Consider the following 23757-nt stretch of genomic DNA (forward strand, 5'->3'; position numbering starts at 1 on the left):
CTCCTTCTCTTCACTGCTTCTCCTCTCTCCTCACCGTCCCCACCACTTCCTGCCCGTCTCTCCCAAAAGCCAGAGATGGAAACCTGCCGGCCGATTTCCATCTTCAGTCTCCTCAGGCGACCCCTAAACTTAAACTGTGTTTGTGGACCCGGTGAGTTACGTCGTCGGAGAACCCTCACTACGAAGCCACGGATCGCGTGGTGGAGGTAATCGCTTCGACGTGGCTGGTGCCTGAATTTTGAACGTTCTGCGATTTCTTTCAGGCGCAGCGCCTCTGCAAACGCTGCGGGCAAGCGTGGAGAGCCGCAACGCTCGAGGGGTGGAAACTCTATCACGATCCTAACATCGGTGGAGGTGCTTAGTGAATATCGCTCTAGGAACTGGCACTTAATAGGCTGTAGGACGCCCCATCTCTGAAGGGTTGGCTTCCGTTTTCTGGGAGGGAGTACAGTCTCCTGGAAAGAGCGTGGGGATCTAGTTTTGTTTCCATTTTGCTTGTCCTAAGTGACTGCCAAATACCACCCTTGTTAGCATGGCTAATCAATCAATCAATCAGTCGTATTTATTGAGCACTTACTGTGTGCAGAGCTAATCAATCAATCAATCAGTCGTATTTATTGAGCACTTACTGTGTGCAGAGCACTGGACTAAGCGCTTGGGAAGTACAAGTCGGCAGCACATAGAGACAGTCCCTACCCAACAGCGGGCTCACAGTCTAGAAGGGGGAGACAGAGAACAAAGCCAAACATACTAACAAAATAAAATAAATAGAATAGGTATGTACAAGTTGGGAGGAATAATAATAATAATAGAAATTACTAAGTGGCAAGCACCGTATTAAGCACCGGGGTGGATACAAGCTAATCAAGCTGGACACAGTCCCTGTCCCATGTGGGGCTCACTGTCTCCATCCCCATTTTGCAGATGAGGTGACTGAGGCACGGAGAATCCATTCATTCATTCAATCGTATTTATTGAGCGCTTACTGTGTGCAGAGCGCTGTACTAAGCGCTTGGGAAGTACAAGTGAAGTGACTCGTCCAAGGTCACACAGCAGGCAAGCGGCTGAGTCGGGATTAGAACCCACGATGTTCCGACCCCCAGGCTCGGGCTCTTTCCACCATCGTACCTCTCCTAGCCACCTCAAAATGCTTAAAGCTTTTGTGAGGTTTGAATAAGGTAGCAGACGGGGAAATGGATTGTTACTGTTTCGGCACCCTGGCAATGGTTAGAAGAAGAATTTGCCGTCAAGGGGTAGCATCATAACTTACCTACCAATTGCTTTTTTTCCTTCATCGCTCCTCTACAGGAACAGAATTGGAACCAGTGGAAGGGAATCCCTATAGATGCATTTGGAAAATGAGTTGTTGGAGAATGGCGGAAGATGTAAGATATAAACAGACCCTTTGAGCGGATTCCTTTTAGAGCCTGAATTCAACTTTAATTTATCCTTTTCTGTTGCTGAGGAGTTCTTGTGGAGTCACAGAATGGGAAGAGTATTTCAGCGATCATTGTTGTTTTTTTCCTGTATCACTAGGAATTATTTTCCAACATTGCTATAAAGATTCCCCAGATGGTTTAGGTTGAAGGAAAACGTCCGTGAGAATCAGCAGTAAAAGGGCTACTGAAGTAGATATTTAGGAGATTTTTTCAATCTAAAGAGGATTCTTCTGTTTGACTAGGAAGGTTTGCCTCCACAAAAGCCAGGACTATACCTTGTCTGTTGGGCCACATGCATAATCACATTATTCCCAAAATCAGCCTTCGCCCTTACCCCGCTTCATTCTGCGGTCTTCGAACCTCAGCTGCATTTGCTGTTCTCTGGAGCAAAATGTTTTTGAGCCCTCTCGAATGAACCCACCGTGTAATGGCTGATAATTCTGCTCCTTATGGACCTTCTGCTGCCGGGGGGATACGGTTTGGGGGCACAGAGCTTGTAAAATTGCACAGAGTAGTGCAGGAACAGATTAGGACGATGTCGGTCATTTTCAACTTGTCGGTGCCAATTGCGTCCTCAGGAGCAGTTCAATAGATACGAGCGAGCGATCTATGCAGCCCTCAGTGGGAATCTTAAGCAGGTAAGTTGCCTTTGTGTGTAATAGTTTTCCATTCCCTGTATATATGTATATATGTTTGTACATATTTATTACTCTATTTATTTTGCTTGTACATATCTTATTTATTTTATTTTGTTAGTATGTTTGGTTTTGTTCTCTGTCTCCCCCTTTTATCATCATCATCATCATCAATCGTATTTATTGAGCGCTTACTATGTGCAGAGCACTGTACTAAGCGCTTGGGAAGTACAAATTGGCAACATATAGAGACAGTCCCTACCCAACAGTGGGCTCACAGTCTGAAAGGGGGAGACAGAGAACAAAACCAAACATACTAACAAAATAAAATAAATAGACTGTGAGCCCACTGTTGGGTAGGGACTGTCTCTAGATGTTGCCAACTTGGACTTCCCAAGCGCTTAGTACAGTGCTCTGCACACAGTAAGCACTCAATAAATACGATTGATTGATTGATTAAGCATTCAGTCTAGAGAAACAGCGTGGCCTAGGGGATAAAGCACGGACTTGGAAGTCAGGGGACTTGGGTTCTAATCCTGGCTCCATCACTTGTCTGCTGGGTGACCTTGGCCCTGCCACTTACCTTCTTTGTGCCTCGGTTACCTGGGGATTAAAGCCGTGGGCCCCTGGGGGACATGGGCTGTGTCCGACCTGATTTAGCTTGTATCCACCCCAGCGCTTTGTACTAGTAAGCGCTTAACAGATATTATTTGGGGGGGGAAAAACTGGTTTAGAGCCCTAAAGGATCATGACTTTTAGTTTAGTTACCCATACATAGGGCCCCTTATTAAATATACTCTATATTGCAAATGATTGGAGAATTAATGAGCATTCATACCAGAACTTTATGGGAACGCATGCTGTTTAGGCTTTGAGGGAGTGCATCATTTAAATATACTATCAATCAGTTATACTTACTGAATGCTTACTCTTTGCAGAACCCCGTGCTAAGCGCTCGGGAGAGTACGGTGTCACAGAGTCGGTAGACACGTTCCTTGCCCCCAGCAAGCTTGCAGTCTAGAGAGGCACATTAATATGTGTAAATAAATGTTGGATATGGACATAAATGCCGTGGAGCTGAGGGGAAGGGTCACCAAAGGGTGGAAATCCAAGCGCAAGGGCAAAGCAGAAGGGAGTGGGAGAAGGAGAAATATTAAGACAGTTCTCAAGTGTGCCTATTTTTTATTTAAATTGCTAATCACCATGTACTGCTGTCATCGCAAGTGTGGTGTGCCATAGCTGTTCAGAACAAACTCTATTTCCCTGCTGTTTTCAGAGGTCAGTTTTGAGCAGTTGCTTCTGAGAAATACTAAGACAGTTCTCAAGTGTGCCTATTTTTTGTTTAAATTGCTAATCACCATGTACTGCTGTCATTGCAAGTGTGGTGTGCCGTAGCTGTTCAGAGCAAACTCTCTATTTCCCTGCCGTTTTCAGAGGTCAGTTGTGAGCAGTTGCTTCTGAGAAATACCAAGACAGTTCTCAAGTGTGACTGTTTTTTATTTAAATTGCTAATCACCATATACTGCTGTCACCGCAAGTGTGGTGTGCCGTAGCTGTTCAGAACAAACTCTATTTCCCTGCTGTTTCCAGAGGTCAGTTTTGAGCAGTTGCTTCTGAGAAATACTAAGACAGTTCTCAAGTGTGCCTATTTTTTATTTAAATTGCTAATCACCATGTACTGCTGTCATCGCAAGGGTGCCGTAGCTGTGCAGAGCAAACTCTCTATTTCCTTGCTGTTTTCAGAGGCTAGTTTTGAGCAGTTGCTTCTGAGAAATACTAAGACAGTTCTCAAGTGTGACTATTTTTTATTTAAATTGCTAATCACCATGTACTGCTGTCATCGCAAGTGTGCCGTAGCTGTTCAGAGCAAACTCTCTATTTCCTTGCTGTTTTCAGAGGCTAGTTTTGAGCAGTTGCTTCTGAGAAATACCAAGACAGTTCTCAAGTGTGCCTATTTTTTATTTAAATTGCTAATCACCATATACTGCTGTCACCGCAAGTGTGGTGTGCCGTAGCTGTTCAGAACAAACCCTCTATTTCCCTGCTGTTTTCAGAGGTCAGTTTTGAGCAGTTGCTTCTGAGAAATACCAAGACAGTTCTCAAGTGTGCCTATTTTTTATTTAAATTGCTAATCACCATGTACTGCTGTAATCGCAAGTGTGCCGTAGCTGTTCAGAGCAAACTCTCTATTTCCCTGCTGTTTTCAGAGGTCAGTTGCAGCAGTTGCTTCTGAAACAGTTGCCAGAAATGCTCCTAAAAAGTCTTCAGAATAGAAGATCCAATACCCTCATGGCAGTTGCTGTGGGAAAAGTGCCTGTTACACCTAATTTGGATCCCTGGTGCCAGCAACCAAGGACGGTCCCACATACACACAGATGCCACACCATCAGTGGCATTGGCTTCCAGTACATAAAGGGCAACTTTTCACGGCTTACAGGCCTGCACCTTGACGTAGTGGGTAGAGAAAGCTCCTTAGCCACACAATCTTCAGTGGACAGGGTTCTACTTGCCATCTTCTCACCTGATTTTGAATTGAGAAGCAGCGTGGCTAGATCCCCACAGCACCTGTATAGATGTTTGTACATATTAGTCTATTTATTTTACTTGTCCATATTTATTCCATTTATTTTATTTTGTTAACGTGTTTTGTTTCGTTGTCTGTCTCCCCCTTCTAGACTGCGAGCCCGCTACATGTTGCCAACTTGTCCTTCCCAAGCGCTTAGTCCAGTGCTCTGCACACAGTAAGCGCTCAATAAATACGCCTGACTAGAGCACGAGCCCGGGAGTCCGAAGGACCTGGGTTCTGACCCCAGTTCTGCCACTTGTCAGCTGCGTGACCCTGGGCAAGTCACCTGACGTCTCTGCGCCTTAGCTCCCTCATCTGTAAAATGGGGATTGAGACTGTGTCCAACCCGATTTTCTTGTATCTACCCCAGCGCTTAGTACGGCGCCTGGCGTATAGAAGCACTGAACAAACGCCCCAATTATTATTATTATCCCTAAATCGTATAAGGCAGGAGCCCGCAACTCGCAGCATGCCTCCCTTTCCCATTCTTGTCTGGTGTTTAAAGTGGTCCTGCCCAAGGGGACCACCTCTGTGCTGCTTTTGGCAGGGGACGGGGAGGGTCCTAGCCACTTTTCTACCCGCACTTGCCACCCCAGGAGTGTCAGGGGGGTGTTTGGAGTCCCCCTCCACTCAGGCTGTTAGCCAGCTACTCATTTCCCCCTCACCTTCCCTACATCCTGCTCGCTGTCATCATCAATCGTATTTATTGAGCGCTTACTATGTGCAGAGCACTGTACTAAGCGCTTGGGAAGTACAAATTGGCAACATATAGAGGCTGTCCCTACCCAACAGTCTGTCCTTCAGTCCCTTTGACCCTCTGCTTTTTGCTAGCCTGTGAGTCTGTTGTTGGGTAGAGATTGTCTCTGTCTGTTGCTGAATTGTAGTTTCCGAGCGCTGAGTAGTGCTCTAGCACACAGTCAGCGCTCGATAATTACGATCGAATGAATGAATAAGACCAAAGCAAAATCTCCTGGCCGCCCCATCCCGCTACAACTCTCAGGCATCTGGACCGTAAGCTCGTCGGAGACGTGAAATGCGTCATCTACCTCTGTCATATTGTACCCAAGCGCTTAGGACAGTGGTCTCGACTGTAGGTTCGTGGGCAGGGAATGTGTCCGCTAGCTCTGTTGACTTGTTCTCTCCCAACCCCTTAGCTCAAGTGTCCTTCACAGAGTGAGGGCTCAGTAAATACCTTGGATGGGTCTGCACACAGGAAGGTTCAAGAAATGCCACGGATAATAAGCGTGTCTCTAGTTCGTATGCCGTAGCGGTGATAGAGCCCTCATAACCCATAGAGCCATGGTTTCGGGTGGCGGGATAGCCAGGGGTTCATCGCCCACCTTGCTGGGTCAGGGTACCCACCTAGATGACTCAAGCCGGTCTGTGTCGGGGTGGGTGTCTTTTTTTTTTTTAATGGTCCTTGTTAAGTGCAGACTACGTGTCAAACACTGTCCTAAACGCTGGGGTAGGTACGTGATCATTGGGTCGGAGGCGGTCCTGCATTGGGATCCCGAAGGGAGAGCTCAGTACAGTGGTCTGCACACAGTAAGCGCTCAACAAATATTATTGAATGAATGAGAACAGGTATTTAGCCCACATTTTGCAGTTGAGTAAACTGAGGCACCAGGAAGTTGAGTGTCGTGCCCAAGGTCACACATCAAGCGATCGGCTTGGAACCCAGGTCCTCTGACTCCCGGCCCGGTGCTCTTTCCACCAGGCCACGGTGCCTCCCTAGTGTGTTGCCAGCTTGTGCTTCGCAAGCGCTTAGTACAGTGCTCTGCACACAGTAAGCGCTCAGCAAATACGATTGAATGAGTAACCCTCTCGTAGCATTGCCCCGTCGGTGAATCCTGTTACAGATTTGTTGGCTTCCTTGCATGACAAATGCTAACCAGTTTTTGTGTTGGCCGGGGGGTGCGGCGTATCCCAAAGCTCCTTCCTGTGTGTGAAACCTGGGAAGACACCGTCTGGGCTCACTTCCGAGTCATGGTGGACAGTCTGGTGGAACAGGAAGTCCGGACGTCAGTGATGTCAGCGGATGACACCGAGGAGCTCCCGAGAGAATATCTGGAAGCCAAGTGAGTCGGGGCCTTTATTATCTTCATTTTCTATTTTCATACAGCGGTGGCATCCTTTCTCGTCTCTTGAAGTCTGTGTGTGGCTTGCCGCCCTTCCTCACTGTCTAACGATTTCCCCCTTTCCCTTTCCTGTTTTCTTTCTTTTAAAGCTGGACTTTAGAAAAGGTCTTTGAAGAACTCCAGGCTACCGATAAAAAGGTAAAAAGCGGTTGGCCGTCGTCGGACCGGTTCTCCGAGAAAGCCCCGCGTCTTACAGGTGTATAAGGGCAACGGTTCGAAATCTGTTTTAGGTTTTCATTCTCTCGCTTGCATGCCGTCTTTAAAAAAGTCGGATGACTGAGGTGGCTTTTTAAATCTTTTGTCTCTTGCCGTTTCCATTCCCCCAGGGTTCCAGTTTAGATTAGTGAGAAATGTGGACCCATCGATCAGTGGTATTTATTGAATGCTTACCATTGGCAGAGCACGGTGCTAAGCACTTGGGAGAGGACATTCTAACAGGGGTGGTAGATACATCCCCTGCCCACAGCGAGCTTCCCCTATTTAAACACCCCTCTTTCCACCCTCCGCATCCCCTGCCCTTCCAGGGGAGCGCGAGACAGGCCCCGAAGCCTAGGGATATCTTGGAGCTCCGGAAAGTTGCCCCCAGCTTTGGGGCGGGGGGAGAAGGGATGAGCCAGAGGTGCTAGTGTCCCTAGCCCTAATTCACGTTTTCCTCCCCCTCTAGACCGTAAACTCCGCGAGGGCAGGGGAACGCGTCAATCAACCCTGTTGTACTCTCCCAAGCATTCAGTAGACTTTTAGACTGAGCCCAGTGTTGGGTAGGGACTTATGTTGCCAATTTGTACTTCCCAAGCGCTTAGTACAGTGCTCTGCACATAGTAAGCACTCAATAAATATGATTGATTGATTGATTCAGTACAGTGTACTGCACACAGGGAGTGCTCAATAAGTTCTCTTGACAGTGATTCAGATGCGGGACCAGTTCTGCTCTCCCCTATCTGTCGCAGCTCACCAGAATCCCATTCACCAGAAGACGCGGGGCCCTCTCTCCATTAATTAAAGCCAGATTAATAAACACGAACGATTGATGGATTGAGGTGATGTAGTAAGGGCTGTTTTTTCCTGCCAGAACCTTTTTTTCCACCTCGGCTCTGTCGTCTAAAGCCGAAAATGAAGGAGTCAGAGAAGGCCACGGTGGTTCCTTTAGCCAGAAAGGATCTCGTGGTCTCGAAAGAGAAGTTGTAGGTGGTGAGTACGGTCGTGGCAGTTCTCAGCAAAGCTGTGGCCAAGAAGATCCCTTAGTCTCTAGACTGTAAAAATTCATTGTGGGCAGGGAATGTCTGCTAAGTTTGTTGTACTGGACTCTCCCAAGTGCCTCGTACAGTGCTCCACGTAGTAAGTGCTCGATAAACACCATCGAATGATTGTCCGGGGGCAATCCCCGCTGGCTTTCCCAACTCCTGCTCTATGGAGGTATGCCAAAATTTTTGTCCTACCCTGGTAGGACAACTCTAGTGTATTGTCCTCCCCCAAGCGCTTAATACAACCGAAGTGTATTCTCTGCACTTTGTGTATGTCTGTGGAGCCCTTTGAAAAGAACTCTTCGTGCCCCGGCCTTGTGTGATGTGAGTTCCTATGCGACGGGGAAATTCTCCGCTTCATAGCAGCAGATGCGCTACAGAAGGCTTAGAAAAGCGTTCACGGCGTTTTTGTCTTTTTCAGAGAGTGCTGGAGGAAAATCAGGAACATTATCACATCATTCAGAAGTTCCTCATCTTGAGTGACGTGGACGGTGAGGTGGTTTTTTTACTTTCTGGCTCGTTTTCAGTGTTGAGGGAAAGTAGCTGTACGGGCGTCTGCCCATTCAGTCGGAGCACCCGATTAAACAACACGTCTTGATTACCCACAGGATTGAGGAGGCAGCCGTGCCACGGCGAATAGTAGAAAATACAATAAAGTGCGCATTGAGTGCTTACTGTGTGCAGAGCACTGTACTAAGCACTTGGGAGAGCACAGTGTAACAGACACATTCCCTGCCAACGAGCTTACAGTCTAGTAAACTGCCTACCTGCCAAGTAACTGTTTTTCTCCTCTGCAGGCCAGCTTTTCTAAACAATCCACTTTCTCTTTGACTCTCCCATTCTCCCCATTAGTGAAGCAGCGTGGCTCAGTGGAGAAGAGCCCGGGCTTTGGAGTCAGAGATCGTGGGTTCAAATCCCGGCTCCGCCAATTGTCAGCTGTGTGACTTCGGGCAAGTCACTTAGCTTCTCTGTGCCTCAGTTCCCTCATCTGTAAAATGGGGATTAAGACTGCGAGCCCCCTGTGGGACAACCTGATCACCTTGTAATTTCCCCAGCGCTTAGAACAGTGCACATAGTAAGCGCTTAATAAATGCCATCATTATTATTATTATTATTCTACCTCTACCCTCACTTGGGGTGGAATGTGAATGACCACAGACTGATAACCGAGGGGTTGCTTCGGTTTTAAAAGTTCCTTTTTGAGGTAAAGTCAGGTTGAAGTTATGCCGTGCTCTCTGGGATCTTTTTCCATATTTCTCCACCTTCCTCCGAAGCACTGTTTTAGCGATTAGTACAGCATTCTGCACACAGCGGGCGTTCAGTAAATACGACCGACTGACGGACCGACTCCGCGGCTACAGTGCAGACCGGGTGGCTGAGGTCTGGGCACGGAGAAAGAGAAAGGGAGCGTCTTTTGGTCCTTTCTTAGGGTTAGGGTTTGGGAGCGCGCAGACGTTCACGTGGAATATTTGTTTTGTTGGTTGCAGGCTTGATGGATGAATTTAACAAATGGCTTACCAGGGGACGACACATTCTCCCGGGACATCTCCTCCGCTTTATGACTCATCTCATTCTGTTCTTCCGCACCCTGGGACTTGAGACAAAAGTACGCCTAGAAAGTCGAGTCAGCAGACACCCCACGTCTTGCCGATCAAGGCAGTGTAATTTCTGGGTTATTTCTGTCACTGATGTAGCACTGATTGTCAAGGAACACGAGTGTTGTGTAAATGTCCAGTTGGCAAAAGGCATCTTGGGCGAACGTTCGTGTCTTGTTTTCTCTTAAAGGAGGAAGTTTCCGTTGAAGTCCTGAAGACCTACATTCAGGTAAACTTTTAAAAAGACGCGGGCGGGTGTATTTTCCTCTAAAAGTGGAAATCAGGTCAGCAGCAGGAGTGTCAGTAGGAAATAGAGCACTGAACGGATGTGATCCTAACTGGTGTGTTTGAGACTCAGTGTCTCATTTAGTTCAGCTCCTCCAGTGTAACCGGTTTTAATCCTCCATAATTTCTTAATCTTGTAGTCAAGCAATCAGTCGTATTTACTGAGCGCTTACGGTGTGCAGAGCACTGTACTAAGCGCTTGGGAAGTACTAGTTGGCAACATATAGAGACAGTCCCTACCCAACAGTGGGCTCACAGTCTAGAAGAGGGAGACAGAGAACGAAACCAAACATGTTAACAAAATGAAATAAATAGAATAGATATGTACAGGTAAAATAAACAGAGTAATAAATATGTACAAACATATATACATATATACCGGTTGTAGTGAGAGAAGAGCGAGAGGTAAGGCGGAGAGCTGATGGAGCACCTCCAATCTGATGGCGAGGGGTTTCCGCTTGATGTGGAGATGGATGGGCAGCGATTGGAGAATTTTGCCTGGGGAGGTGTCCACGGAATGATTTGAGGAAAATGTCCTAGGTAGCAGTCGGTCGCTTGTATTTATTGAGCACTTACTGTGTGCGGAGCGCTGTACAAAACGCTTGGGAGAGACTACAGTATAACAGTAAACAGACACATTTCCCGCCCGTGACGACTTTGAATCTAGAGGGAGAGACAGCTATTAATATAAATAAATGATAGGCGGGTACATCAGTGCTGTGGGGCTGCGACCGGGGGCGGTGAATGAAGGGAGCAAGTCAGGGTGACGCAGAAGGGAGTGGGAGGAGAGGAAAGGAGGACTTAGGGAAGGCCTCTTGGAGGAGATGTCCCTCCGATAAAGGCTTGACGGAGGGGAGAGTCGCTGTCTGCGCTTAGTACTAAGCTTCAAGCGCTTAGTACAGTGCTCTGCACATAGTAAGCGCTCAATAAATACGATTGATTGATTGATTGTCTGTCGGATAAGAGGAGGGAGGGCATTCCAGGCTGGGGTTGAGAGGTTGGTGCCGAGGAGTTACGAACTGGAGAAGGGAATGTTTGGAGATAGAGAGGTCTTTGGGAAATACATCACTTGCTTTGTACTTAGAGAAACAGCGTGGCTCAGGGAGACAAGCCCGGGCTTGGGAGTCAGAGGTCAGGGGTTCTAATCCCACCTCCTCCAGTTGTCAGCTGGGTGACTTTGGGCAAGTCACTTAACTTCTCCGGGCCTCCGTTACCTCACCTGGAAAATGGGGATTAAAAGTGGGGGCATCTTAAGTTTTTTTTTTCCTCTTCCCCCGCTGCAGCTGTTAGTGTATGAAAAACACACAAGCCTCATAGCATTTTACACCTGCCATCTGCCTCAAGACCAGGCCGTTGCCCAGTACGCGCTGTTTTTAGAAGGCGTCACCGAATTAGAACAACGTCATCACTGCCTGGAGCTGGCGAAAGAAGCGGGTAAGAGCGCCTTGAAGTTTGCTCTGAAAGAACCGGTATCGTGGTACCGCCTGATCGTAATATCCGCACTGAATTCTGAGTGTTCTCTCGAAGAGAAGTCTAAATTTGACGTGGAGGCAATTTTAGGAGTCGGGTTGTTGCCGTACTTGGGTTAACGAATTAAATATTCTGTCCATTTGCTTGATTAACTTAATCTGTACGTAGACTTGGTAGGAGGGTGCTAGAAAATGTACTAAATGTAATAGAGGGCGTGAATCTGTGAGGCCTCCATCGGGAAAGTTGTCACTTGAAGGGATCAATCAATCAATCAATCGTATTGAGCGCTTACTATGTGCAGAGCACTGTACTAAGCGCTTGGGAAGTACTACTAAGCGCTTGGGATCGCCTCGTAGGTTATAAGTCCGCTCACTGCGTTCCCAGGTGCAGAAAGGCCCTGTTGTGGTCGAATTACTGCCGATGGTTTCTGGTGGTCGAGAACTGAATAATGGTAATAATTATTATGGTAGTCGTTAAGCGCTTACTGTGTGCCAAGCACTGTTCTAAGCGCTGGGGTAGATACAATCAATCAATCAATCGTATTTATTGAGAGCTTACTGTGTGCAGAGCACTGTATTAAGCGCTTGGGAAGTACAAGTTGGCAACATATAGAGACAGTCCCTACCCAACAGTGGGCTCACAGTCTAGAAGGGGGAGATAGAGAACAAAACCAAACATATTAACAAAGTAAAATAAATAGAATAGATATGTACAAGTAAAATAAATAAATAGAGTAATAAATATGTACAAACATATATACATATATACAGGTGCTGTGGGGAAGGGAAGGAGGTAAGATGGGGGGATGGAGAGGGGGACGAGGGGGCTCAGTCTGGGAAGGCCTCCTGACAAGGTAATCGGGTTGTCCCACGTGGGGCTCACAGACTTCATCCCCATTTTACAGATGAGGTAACAGGCCCAGAGAAGGTAAGTGGTTTGCCCAAGGTCACACGGCAGACAGCTGGCGGAGGCGGGATTAGAACCCACATCCTCTGACTCCGCAGGCCGGGCTCTTGCCGCCAAGCCACGCTTTTCTTTGACAAACGCGTGAGACGAGTACTGAGCAACCCGTGCCGCGTCGATAACATGGGAAAGCTTTGTTTCCTGGCATGTCTGACCGTTCCCAAAACCACCCCGGGTAGGGGCTTGGTTTACGTAGATGTACGGAGAGTCTATTGAAGTCAATCAATCAATCGGTCGTATTTATTGAGCGCTTACTGTGTGCAGAGCACTGTTCAAGCAGTTCACTGATTAGTTGATTCCGGGCCAAGCTTCAGTTTGGGTGTTTTGTGGGATGCTGCTTAGTACAATGCTCTGCTCGTAGTAAGCGCTCAGTAAATAATAACGATGATAATAATAATAGTGGTATCTGTTTAGAGGCGCTTATTATGTGTCAGGCACCTTCCTAAGCTCTGGGGCGGATACGAGCAAATCGGGTTGGACACGGGCCCCTACGCCACGAGGCTGCTACATTTATTTAGTCTTTATCAGCCCCTTCCCTACTACTGGGGGTGGGCTCAGAAACATATTCTGATGATGGCCAACACCTCCTGTTTGGGTGGAGCCTTTTGGGGTGACATCCCAGGGCTGGTCGGTAAAGGCGTGGAGAGCATCGCTCCGACCGAAGAGAACGATTCAGCCGTAGCCCAGTGAATCCCAGGAGCCCCGTTGCTTCACTGCTCTTCCCTAGGTTTGGACGTCGCCACCATAACAAAGACCGTCGTCGAGAATATCCGCAAGAAGGACACCGGCGATTTCAGTCACCACGACCTCGCCCCAGCCCTCGACACGGGCACGACCGAGGTAACTCGCCGGACGTCTGCCGACGGATAACCAGCGTAGGATCCGCTAAGGGCTTACTCGATGCCAAGCGCTAGGGTAGATACGACGCGCGATTAGAGTGGGCACCGTCCCCGTCCCGCGTGGGGCTCGGGCGGCAAGTTTCTCACGATCCCCGGGATGCCCTGTGGCCTCCGACGACGGGGGACTGACCGGCGGGCTTCCTCTTTGCAGGAGGACCGCTTGAAGATCGACGTGATCGACTGGTTGGTGTTCGATCCCGCCCAGAGGGCCGAAGCGCTGAAGCAAGGCAACGCTATCATGAGAAAATTCTTGGGTACTCGATGCTCTTTTGACTCTCCCAGATCCTAGTTTGCGTGATCGCTCGTGCGCGGCTTCGGCCGCCGCGGGCCGAGGGGAGAGCTGGGGTCCTCCAAGGGTGGGAGGCGTCGCCCTTTTCCCAAATCCCTGCCTGTTTGCTCCCGTTCTCCCACGTCACTCCGTTGTCCCAAAAACAGGGCAACCGGATTAGGCATTGACCGCATCCCCCCTTCAGCCCCTTTCGGTTTAGCCCTAGAGTCGGTCGGTCGTATTTATTGCGCGCTTACTGTGTGCAGAGCACCGTCCGAAGCCCACTGTTGGGTAGGGACTGTCTCTATATGTTGCCGACTTGTACTTCCCAAGCGCTTAGTACAGTGCTCTGCACACAGTAAGCGCTCAATAAATACGATTGATCGATTGGGAGAGTACAGCCACGGTCCCTGCCCACAACGAGCCTTGCAGTCTAGAGGATGGATGGATGAAATGGGAGCCCAGGCCAAGCAGCTGAATCCTGGCTCCTTTCCATCCTGCCTCCCTGAGGCCACCATCATCATCAAGCGCTTAGTACAGCGCTCTGCACACAGTAAGCGCTCAATAAATGCGATTGAATGAATCATCATCATCGTGGAAGTTATTGAGCGCTTACTACGTGCAGGGCGCTGTCCTAAGCGCCTGGATCCTTGCCCTCTGGAAGGAAGCAAACACAGCACCGTATCGTCTTTATACGACCAAGCCTGTGTTTAAGTGGTGGATTTTTCTTCAACCTTGCATTTTACAGCTTCCAAGAAGCATGAAGCTGCGAAGGAAGTGTTTGTGAAAATCCCTCAAGACTCCATAGCGGAAATCTACAATCAGTGGGAAGAGCAAGGAATGGAGAGTCCACTGCCAGCTGAGGATGACAATGCTATCCGAGAACATTTGTGCATTAGAGCCTATTTGGTAAGAATAATCAATCAATCAATCGTATTTATTGAGCGCTTACTGTGTGCAGAGCACTGGACTAAGCGCTTGGGAAGTCCAAGTTGGCAACATCTAGAGACAGTCCTTACACAACAGTGGGCTCACAGTCTAAAAGGGGGAGACAGAGAACAAAACCAAACATACTAACAAAATAAAATAAATAGAATAGATATGTACAAGTAAAATAAATAAATAGAGGAATAAATATGTACAAACATATATAACTATAATCTGGTCAGACATGTCTCTTTCTCTCTCTTCCCCCACTTTTCTCCTCCTGTGTCTCCCTCTCTGTTTCCCCATCTGACCCTCTCCCCCTCTGTCTCTCTTTTCTCTTTCTCTCTGGGCAGACATTACCTTGGTGGTCTTTTCTTTTAGACAGAAGGGGGGAAAAAAAGGACTCAGATACCGTGCGTTAGTGAAAATAAGTCACTTATCCTAGGCTCAGAATTACATCTCTGATCGCCTAGTGAATATGACAAAAGAGTCATTGGGGAGAGGTGTGGTCTTCCATCTCCAGTTCTGCCTGGGGCCGAGGGGACTGCCTTTCAGAACAGAAAAAGGGCAAGTGAGTTCAGTACCTACTATTGATTCCCTGAGGATAAACCGTTCTGATGGAAGGTGAGCTTTTTAGGTGAGATGGAAAGACTGTGAGTCGGGGCTGCCCAGTAACCTGAATGCGTCAGAAAGAATAGAGGGGACGTTTTAGCAAAAGCAAGATACAATATAAAATCGTCGTATCGACAGCGGTTCCTCTACCGGATGCCGCTAGCATCCAGTATGTGCTTCTTTGCCAACTTACTGATTGTTCGTGCGTGGCCTCGCCCGCCACGGTCTGAGGAGAGAGCTGGGGTCCTCCAAGTGTGGGAGGCGTCGCCCTTTTCCCAAATGATGGAAGGAAAGTCGAAAGCTGAAATGATTCCCAGAATCTAAAAGCTAAATGTGAATGTCCGGTGGGGCCAACAGAACAGATGCGTTTCTCAAACTGCCGCCTTGCGATCCAGGAAGCCCATGAAACCTTCAACGAATGGTTCAAGCACATGAATTCAGCTCCACAGAAACCTACGTTGGTACCACAGGCGTCCTTCACCGAGAAAGTGGCTCATGAACATAAAGAAAAGAAGTACGAAGTAAGTCATTCATTCCTTCATGCGAACGTATTTACTGAGCGCTTACTGTGTGCAGAGCACTGTACTAAGCGCTTGGGAAGAACAAGTTGGCAACATATAGAGACGGTCCCTACCCAACAGTGGGCTCACAGTCTAAAAGTCGAAGGAGGAATGAACTTGATTGAAAAGAGTGAAAGGTCACTTTCGGATAAGAATTGAATGTAGTTTGGCCAGTTGTTCTACAGACTAATTTTGTTATGCGTGTTGCCCTGATTCTGTTGGGAATCATATTAATCCTCTTACTGATGCTTCTGAAATCCCTCACTGGCCTTCCTTCTCTCCAGGGAATGTCTTCCCAAGGAAGCCTCTGCGCCCTTGCTCACAAAACCTTTTTTTTTGTTGCCCCTTTAGGTAGTAATAATTATGGTAATAATAATAATAATGACATCTGTTAAGCACTTACTGTGTGCAAAGCACTGTTCAAAGCGCTGGTGGGGAGATACAAGGTGATCGAGTTGTCCCACGGGGGGGCTCACAGTCTTAATCCCCATTTTACAGATGAAGTAACTGAGGCCCAGAGAAGTGACTTGCCCAAGGTCACACGACAGACGTGTGGCGGAGCCGGGATTCGATCCCATGACCTCTGACTCCGAAGCCCGGGCTCTTTCCACTGAGCCACGCTGCTCCTCTGGTACTTGTGAAGTGCTTACTCTGCGCGAAGCACTGTACCAAGCGCTGGTGGGGAGATACAAGGTGATCAAGTTGTCCCACGGGGGGCTCACAGTCTTAATCCCCATTTTACAGATGAAGTAACTGAGGCCCAGAGAAGTGACTTGCCCAAGGTCACACGAAAGACGTGTGGCAGAGCCGGGATTCGATCCCATGACCTCTGACTCCGAAGCCCGGGCTCTTTCCACTGAGCCACGCTGCTCCTCTGGTACTTGTGAAGTGCTTACTCTGCGCGAAGCACTGTACCAGGCGCTGGTGGGGAGATACAAGGTGATCAAGTTGTCCCACGGGGGGCTCACAGTCTTAATCCCCATTTTACAGATGAAGTAACTGAGGCCCAGAGAAGTGACTTGCCCAAGGTCACACGAAAGACGTGTGGCGGAGCCGGGATTCGATCCCATGACCTCTGACTCCGAAGCCCGGGCTCTTTCCACTGAGCCACGCTGCTCTTCTGGTACTTGTGAGGTGCTTACTCCGCGCGAAGCACTGTACCGAGCGCTGGGGCGGATAACGGGCACAGTTCCCGTCCCCCGTGGGGCTCGCAGTCTGCATCCCCATTTTTTTCAGACGGGGGGACCGAGGCCCAGAGAAGTGAAGTGGCCTGCCCAGGGTCACACAGCAGGCAGGTGGCAGAGTCGGGATGGGAACCCCCGTCCTTCCGAGTCCCGGGCCCGGGCCCTGTCTACTGTGTCACGCCGCTCTTCTTTGAATCCGTCCTTTTGCGGTCTCTCCTGTTTAAACACTCCTTCCTCCTATTTGCAAATCAGCCTCTTTTAGACTGTGAGCCCACTGTTGGGTAGGGACTGTCTCTGTGTGTTGCCAATTTGTACTTCCCAAGCGCTTAGTCCAGTGCTCTGCACATAGTAAGCGCTCAATAAATATGATTGATTGATTGATTGATTGATTGGGTTGTAAAACCCTTACAGGAAGGGGGTCCTGTCTTCTGTCTCTCTCTTAATCTTGCACACATTCTGTGCTCCGCCCACAGAAGCCGTTCCTTAAACGCTGTTGAATCCGTGCCAACGTCGAAAGCGCTTGTTCTTTTCAAAGGTGGTCTCCCAAAACCCATACTTTTCCTTCATTATTAGTCATTCATTCATTCAATCCTATTTATTGAGCACTGCGTCATCATCATCATCATCAATCGTATAGAAATAGAAAAGAAGTACGAAGTCATTCATTCCTTCATGCAATCGTATTTACTGAGCGCTTACTGTGTGCAGAGCACTGTACTAAGCGCTTGGGAAGTACAAATTGGCAACATATAGAGACAGTCGCTACCCAACAGTGGGCTCACAGTCTAAAAGGGGGAGACAGAGAACAAAACCAAACATACTAACAAAAGAAAATAAAATAAAATAAAATAAAAAATAAAAATAATTTTTTATAAAAATTAAAGAAAATTAAATTATTTTTTTTTTAAAAAATAAATGAAACAAAATAAAAATAATAAAAGTTCCCTTGGGAGAGTACTCTCCCAAGCCCTTAGGAGAGTACAATATAACAATAAACGGACTCATTCCCTGCCCACGCTGAGCTCGCAATCTAGAGACGAGTTTATCATTTCTCTTTTGCTTATTATGCTTTTTCCCCCTCTGTTTCTTCTGCAGATGGACTATGGTATTTGGAAAGGACACTTGGATGCCCTGACAGCCGACGTGAAAGAGAAAATGTACAACGTCTTGCTGTTTGTCGATGGAGGCTGGATGGTGGATGTCAGAGAGGTAAAGCTACTTAGTCTTATCTCTGGAGCGCTTACCTTGTGCAGCGCGCTGTGATAGTAATTATGGTATTTGTTAAGCGCTTACTATATGCCAGGCAAATCGGGTTGGACACAGTCCCTGCCCCACTTGGGGTTCCCAGTCTCGACCCCCATTGCCCAGATGAGGTGACTGAGGCCCAGAGACGTGAAGTGACTTGCCTGCGGTCACACAGCAGCCGGGATTAGAACCCGTGACCTTCTGATTCCCAGGCCTGGGCTCTATCCGCTACGACGTGCTGCTGAGCGCTTGGGAGCGTGTATTGGAACCATAAAACAGGCGCGTTTCCTGCCCACAATGAACTTAGAGTCATGAGGCGACAATAATAGTCATTGTGGTATCGGTTAAGCGCTTACTAGGTGCCGGGCACTGTTCTAAGCACCCGGGGTGGATACAAGATAATTGGGAGTCAGCCTCCGCAGCTTCATCTCAACGGTCTTACTCATTCCCAGTTCATTCATTTTAGACTGTGAGCCCACTGTTGGGTAGGGACCGTCTCTATATGCTGCCAATTTGTACTTCCCAAGCGCTTAGTCCAGTGCTCTGCACATAGTAAGCGCTCAATAAATACGATTGATGATGATGATGATTCATGTATTGAGTGCTTACTGTGTGCAAAGCACTGCACTAAGCGCCCGGGAGAGTACGGGGAAGCAGCGTGGCTCGGTGGAAAGAGCCCGGGCTTTGGCGTCAGCGGTCGCGGGTTCAGATCCCGGCTCCGCCTCTCGTCAGCTGTGTGACTTCGGGCAAGTCACCTCACTTCTCTGGGCCTCAGTTCCCTCGTCTGTAAAATGGGGGTGAAGACTGTGAGCCCCCCGTGGGACAACCTGATTACCTCGTATCTCCCCCAGCGCTTAGAACAGTGCTTGGCACATAGTAAGCGCTTAACAAATACCAACATTATTATTATTATAGTAGAACAATAAACAGACACATTCCCTGACAACAAGCTTCAGTAACACTTCACCGTGATTCTTCTCCAACCCAAAACACAGTGGAGCGAGTGTCTGCCCCAAGGGCGTACAGACGTCCTCCTTAGTCGAGGAATATATATACATATATATGTATATATGTTTGTACGTATTTATTACTCTATTTATTTTACTTGTACATATCTATTTTGTTAGTATGTTTGGTTTTGTTCTCTGTCTCCCCCTTTTAGACTGTGAGCCCACTGTTGGGTAGGGACCGTCTCCATATGTTGCCAACTTGGACTTCCCAAGCGCTTAGTCCAGTGCTCTGCACACAGTAAGCGCTCAATAAATACGATTGATTGGTTGAGGAAGGAGTTGGCCTCTCGCCTCGTGGTTGGAATAATAATAACAATAATGACGACGTTTGTTAAGCGCTTACCATGATGATGATGATGGCATTTATTAAGCACTTACTATGTGAAAAGCACTGTTCTAAGCCCTGGGGGGGGGATACAGGGTGATTAGGTTGTCCCACGTGGGGCTCACAGGGTTCATCCCCATTTTACAGATGAGGGAACTGAGGCCCAGAGAAGTGAAGTGACTTGCCCAAAGTCACACAGCTAAGTGGTGGAGCCGGGATTGGAACCCATGGCCTCTGACTCCAAAGCCCGTGCTCTTTCCCACCGAGCCACGCTGCTTCTCTGTGCTACTGTGTGCCAGGCGCTGGGGTGGGTACCGGGAAATGGGGTGGGACGCGTTCCCGGCCCCCCGTCTCAATCCCCCTTTTCCAGACGAGGGAACCGAGGCGCCGTCCGGGAAGGGGATCTGTCTTTCCCGGGCCGCGCCAGAGCCAGGGTCCCGAACGCGGTCGCTCTGCACGCTTGCCGTTGTCAGGATGCCGAGGAAGACCCCGAGCGGGCCCATCAGATGCTGTTGCTGAGGAGACTGTGCCTGCCCATGATGGGCTTCCTGCTGCACACGGTGTTGCACCGCACCGGGCAGCACCAGGCCTGCCTGCGCCTCGCCGATATGGTGGCTTCGGAGCGACATAAGCTGTATTTGGTGAGTGACGGGGACGGACGCTTCCCAACCCCTGCGGCCCCGAGAGCTGACGGGCCTGGTGGAGCGTCGAGGGGGGCGAAGCTGACGTCTTTCTACTTCAAAACGCTCTTTACCCCGGGTTCAGTCGTATTTATCGCGCGCTCAACGTGTAGTAAGCGCCTGGGGGAGGCCACTAAGCATTCGCGCCCCACGAAGACGCAAAACGAGACTTTCTTTTGTCCTGGTTTTTCAGCGTTACCACGTGCCGGACCGAGGTCAGCCCTTTGTGCACGTTGTCAAAGTAGTTGTGACCCTCTAGTGTGCTGGATTTGGCTTTGGCAGAAATGTTAGTGTGAGGCGCTTAGTGCAGTGTTCTGCACATAGTAAGCGCTCAAATACCAGCGATTGGAAAGATAGGTGCAGTAGGTGTTATCCCGGCCCCGCCACTTGTCAGCTGTGTGGCTTGGGGCAGGTCGCTTCACTTCTCTGGGCCTCAGGTCCCTCATCTGGAAAATGAGGATTAAAACTGCGAGCCCCCCCGTGGGACAACCCGATCGCCTTGTAACCTCCCCAGCGCTTAGAACAGTGCTTGGCGCATAGTAAGCGCTTAATAAATACTATCATTATTATCATTATTATTATCGCAAATACCAGTGATTGATTGGAAAGGTAGATGCAGTAGGCGTTATCGGTGGGAATCCACTCCAGGCTCATCTCTTAAAACGAAATCAGATATTTTTTTTTAATTTTTTAAACTGTATTTGTTAAGCGTCTACAGTGCCGGGCACAATCAGGGGGGACGGAGTCCCTGTGTAATCTCCATTTTACAGACGAGGTAATCGAGGCCCAGTGAAGTGACTTGGCCGAGGTCACACAGCAGAGCGGCATTCGAACCCAGATCCTCTTGCTCACGGGGCCGCACTGCTTCTCAGAACGCCCTTCGAATCCACTTGATGTCAGTGGGGGGGGATTTTACTCTCTTTTTGAAAAACCGACTTTTGTCATTTCTCTCTCTCTCTCTCACACCAGGTGTTTTCTAAAGAGGAACTGAGAAGGTTGTTGCAGAAGCTGAGGGAATCGTCTCTTATGCTCCTAGACCAGGGATTTGATCCACTGGGATATGAAATTCAGTCGTAATTTTTCCTCTGGGGATACTGCCAAGTTCTGAGTGACCCCCTCGAGCAGGCGTGGGGAAATCGGCGCTCTTTGTAAAGTATCCTTATTGGTGAATTCCTTTGGATTCTTGAAAAACGGTATCCTGTGGCTTGTAAAAATTGAACGATAGATTGGGATTTTTGTACCTGGATGAAAATTACGGAAGTAAACTTTTAGAAAAGTAAAAGTTGGTATTTCCCAAGCGGGTGTTTGTAATAAAACTCTACCAAACGTATCACTGTTCCAGCTTGTCAATTATCAAACAATCGGTGGTACTTATTAGGTGCTTACTTTGTGCAGAGCAGAGAAGCAGCTTGGCTCACTGGAAGGAGCCCGGGCTTTGGAGTCAGAGGTCATGGGTTCAAATCCTGGTTCCGCCAACTGTCAGCTGTGTGACTTTGGGCAAGTCACTTCACTTCTCTGGGCCTCAGTTACCTCATCTGTGAAATGGGGATTTAAGACCCTGAGCTCCACGTGGGACGACTGGATTACCTCGTATCTCCCCCAGCGCTCAGAACAGCGCTTGGCACGTACAGCAGCGTGGCTCATTGGAAAGAGCCCGGGCTTTGGAGCCCAAGGTCAGGGGTTCAAATCCCGGCTCTGCCAATTGCCAGCTGTGTGACTTTGGGCAAGTCACAGGGTGGCCCAGGGGAAAGAGCCCGGGCTTTGGAGTCAGAGGTCATGGGTTTGAATCCCGGCTCCGCCAATTCAGCTGTGTGACTTTGGGCAAGTCACTTCAACTTCTCTGGGCCTCAGAGAAGCCCTGATCACCTGATCAGGTGAACGGTGCTTTGCACATAGTAAGCGCTTAATAAATGCCATTATTATCATTATTATTCACTTTTCTGGGCCTCAGTTCCCTCATCTGGAAAATGGGGATGAAGACTGTGAGCCCCCACCCCCTGGGACAACCTGATCACCTTGTAACCTCCCCGGCACTTAGAACGGTGCTTTGCACATAGTAAGTGCTTAATAAATGTCATTATTATTATTATTATTATTTACTACTTCACTTTTCTGGGCCTCAGTTCCCTTATCTGTAAAACGGGGATGCCATTATTATTTATTATTATTATTATTACTTCACTTTTCTGGGCCTCAGTTCCTTCATTTGTAAAACGGAGATGAAGACTGTGAGCCCCCCGAGGGACAACCTGATCGCCCTGTAACCTCCCCAGCGCTTAGAACAGTGCTTTGTACATAGTAAGCGCTTAATAAATGCCATCATCATTATTATTATTATTATTACTTCACTTTTCTGGGCCTCAGTTCCCTCATCTGTAAAACGGGGATGAAGACTGTGAGCCCTCCCCCACCCCGCCGTGGGACAACCTGATCACCTTGTAATCTCCCCAGCTCTTAGAACAGTGCTTTGCACATAGTAAGTGCTTAATAAATGCCATTATTATTATTATTATTACTTCACTTTTCTGGGCCTCAGGTCCCTCATCTGTAAAACGGGCATGCCATTATTATTAGTTCACTTTTCTGGGCCTCAATTCCCTTATCTGTAAAATGGGAATGCCATTATTTTCTGGGCCTCAGTTCCCTCATCTGTAAAACGGGGATGTAATACAATTGATTGATTGGGGATGAAGACTCTGAGCCCCCCGGTGGGACAACCTGATCACCTTGTAACCTCCCTGGTGCTTAGAATGGTGCTTTGCACATAGTAAGTGCTTAATAAATGCTGTTATTATTATTATTATTAGTTCACTTTTCTGGGCCTCAGTTCCCTCATCTGTAAAACAGGGATGCCATTATTATTATTCACTTTTCTGGGCCTCAGTTCCCTCATCTGTAAAACGGGGATGAAGACTGTGAGCCCCCACCCCGTGGGACAACCTGATCACCTTGTAACCTCCCCAGCGCTTAGAACGGTGCTTTGCGCATAGTAAGCGCTTAATAAATGCCATTATTATCATTATTATTATTATTATTATTATTATTATCATCATTATGCCTCGTGGCCGGAAGTGGAGGCCGGGGACGCCGGAAGCACGGGCGCCCTGAGGCACGTCACCGGTGCTTTGCGCGCGGTAAGCGCTTAATAAGCGCTCTCATTATGATCATTATGCCTCGTGGCCGGAGGCACGTGACTGGTGATTTGCGCGCGGTAAGCGCTTAATAAACAATTAATAATAATATAATTATAATAATTATAATACATAATATAATATATAACATATATAATATATTATAAAATATAAAAGCTTAATAAGCGCTTGATTAATAATATAATTATAATGATTATAATATATACTCATTTGTTCATTCAATCATATTTATTGAGCGCTTATTATGTGCAAAGCACTGTTCTAAGCGCTGGGGGGGATACAAGGGGATCATATTGTCCCACGTGGGGCTCACAGTCTTCATCCCCATTTTACAGATGAGGTAACTGAGGCCCAGAGAAGTGAAGTGACTTGCCCAAAGTCACACGGCTGACAATTGGCAGAGCCGGGATTTGAACCCATGACCTCTGACTCCAAAGCCCGGGCTCTAGTATATAATAATCTAGTATATAATAATATATACTATTATTATATAATATATAGCTTAATAAACGCTTAATTAATAATAATGATAATATAATTATAATATTTGTTATATATAATAT

The 23757-nt window shown here is 47.9% G+C and overlaps 1 protein-coding gene across 1 annotated transcript in view; it reads left to right on the forward strand.

Annotated features, from left to right (window-relative positions):
- NUP107 (nucleoporin 107) overlaps positions 1-21246 on the forward strand; it is a 36066-nt gene extending 14820 nt beyond the window's left edge. The window contains exons 13-28 of the mRNA XM_038756322.1: positions 264-354; positions 1309-1385; positions 2018-2077; positions 6573-6718; positions 6868-6916; positions 8441-8510; positions 9507-9625; positions 9805-9843; positions 11183-11333; positions 13060-13172; positions 13383-13485; positions 14248-14408; positions 15434-15559; positions 17878-17991; positions 19836-20003; positions 21012-21246. Coding sequence (XP_038612250.1) covers positions 264-354; positions 1309-1385; positions 2018-2077; positions 6573-6718; positions 6868-6916; positions 8441-8510; positions 9507-9625; positions 9805-9843; positions 11183-11333; positions 13060-13172; positions 13383-13485; positions 14248-14408; positions 15434-15559; positions 17878-17991; positions 19836-20003; positions 21012-21119 — 1695 coding nt within the window. The 3' untranslated portion in view covers positions 21120-21246. The remainder of the gene's footprint in view (positions 1-263; positions 355-1308; positions 1386-2017; positions 2078-6572; positions 6719-6867; positions 6917-8440; positions 8511-9506; positions 9626-9804; positions 9844-11182; positions 11334-13059; positions 13173-13382; positions 13486-14247; positions 14409-15433; positions 15560-17877; positions 17992-19835; positions 20004-21011) is intronic.
- The last annotated feature ends 2511 nt before the right edge of the window (positions 21247-23757 follow it).

The sequence above is a fragment of the Tachyglossus aculeatus genome, chromosome 14 (assembly GCF_015852505.1).
Source record: "Tachyglossus aculeatus isolate mTacAcu1 chromosome 14, mTacAcu1.pri, whole genome shotgun sequence".
Taxonomy (NCBI): domain Eukaryota; kingdom Metazoa; phylum Chordata; class Mammalia; order Monotremata; family Tachyglossidae; genus Tachyglossus; species Tachyglossus aculeatus.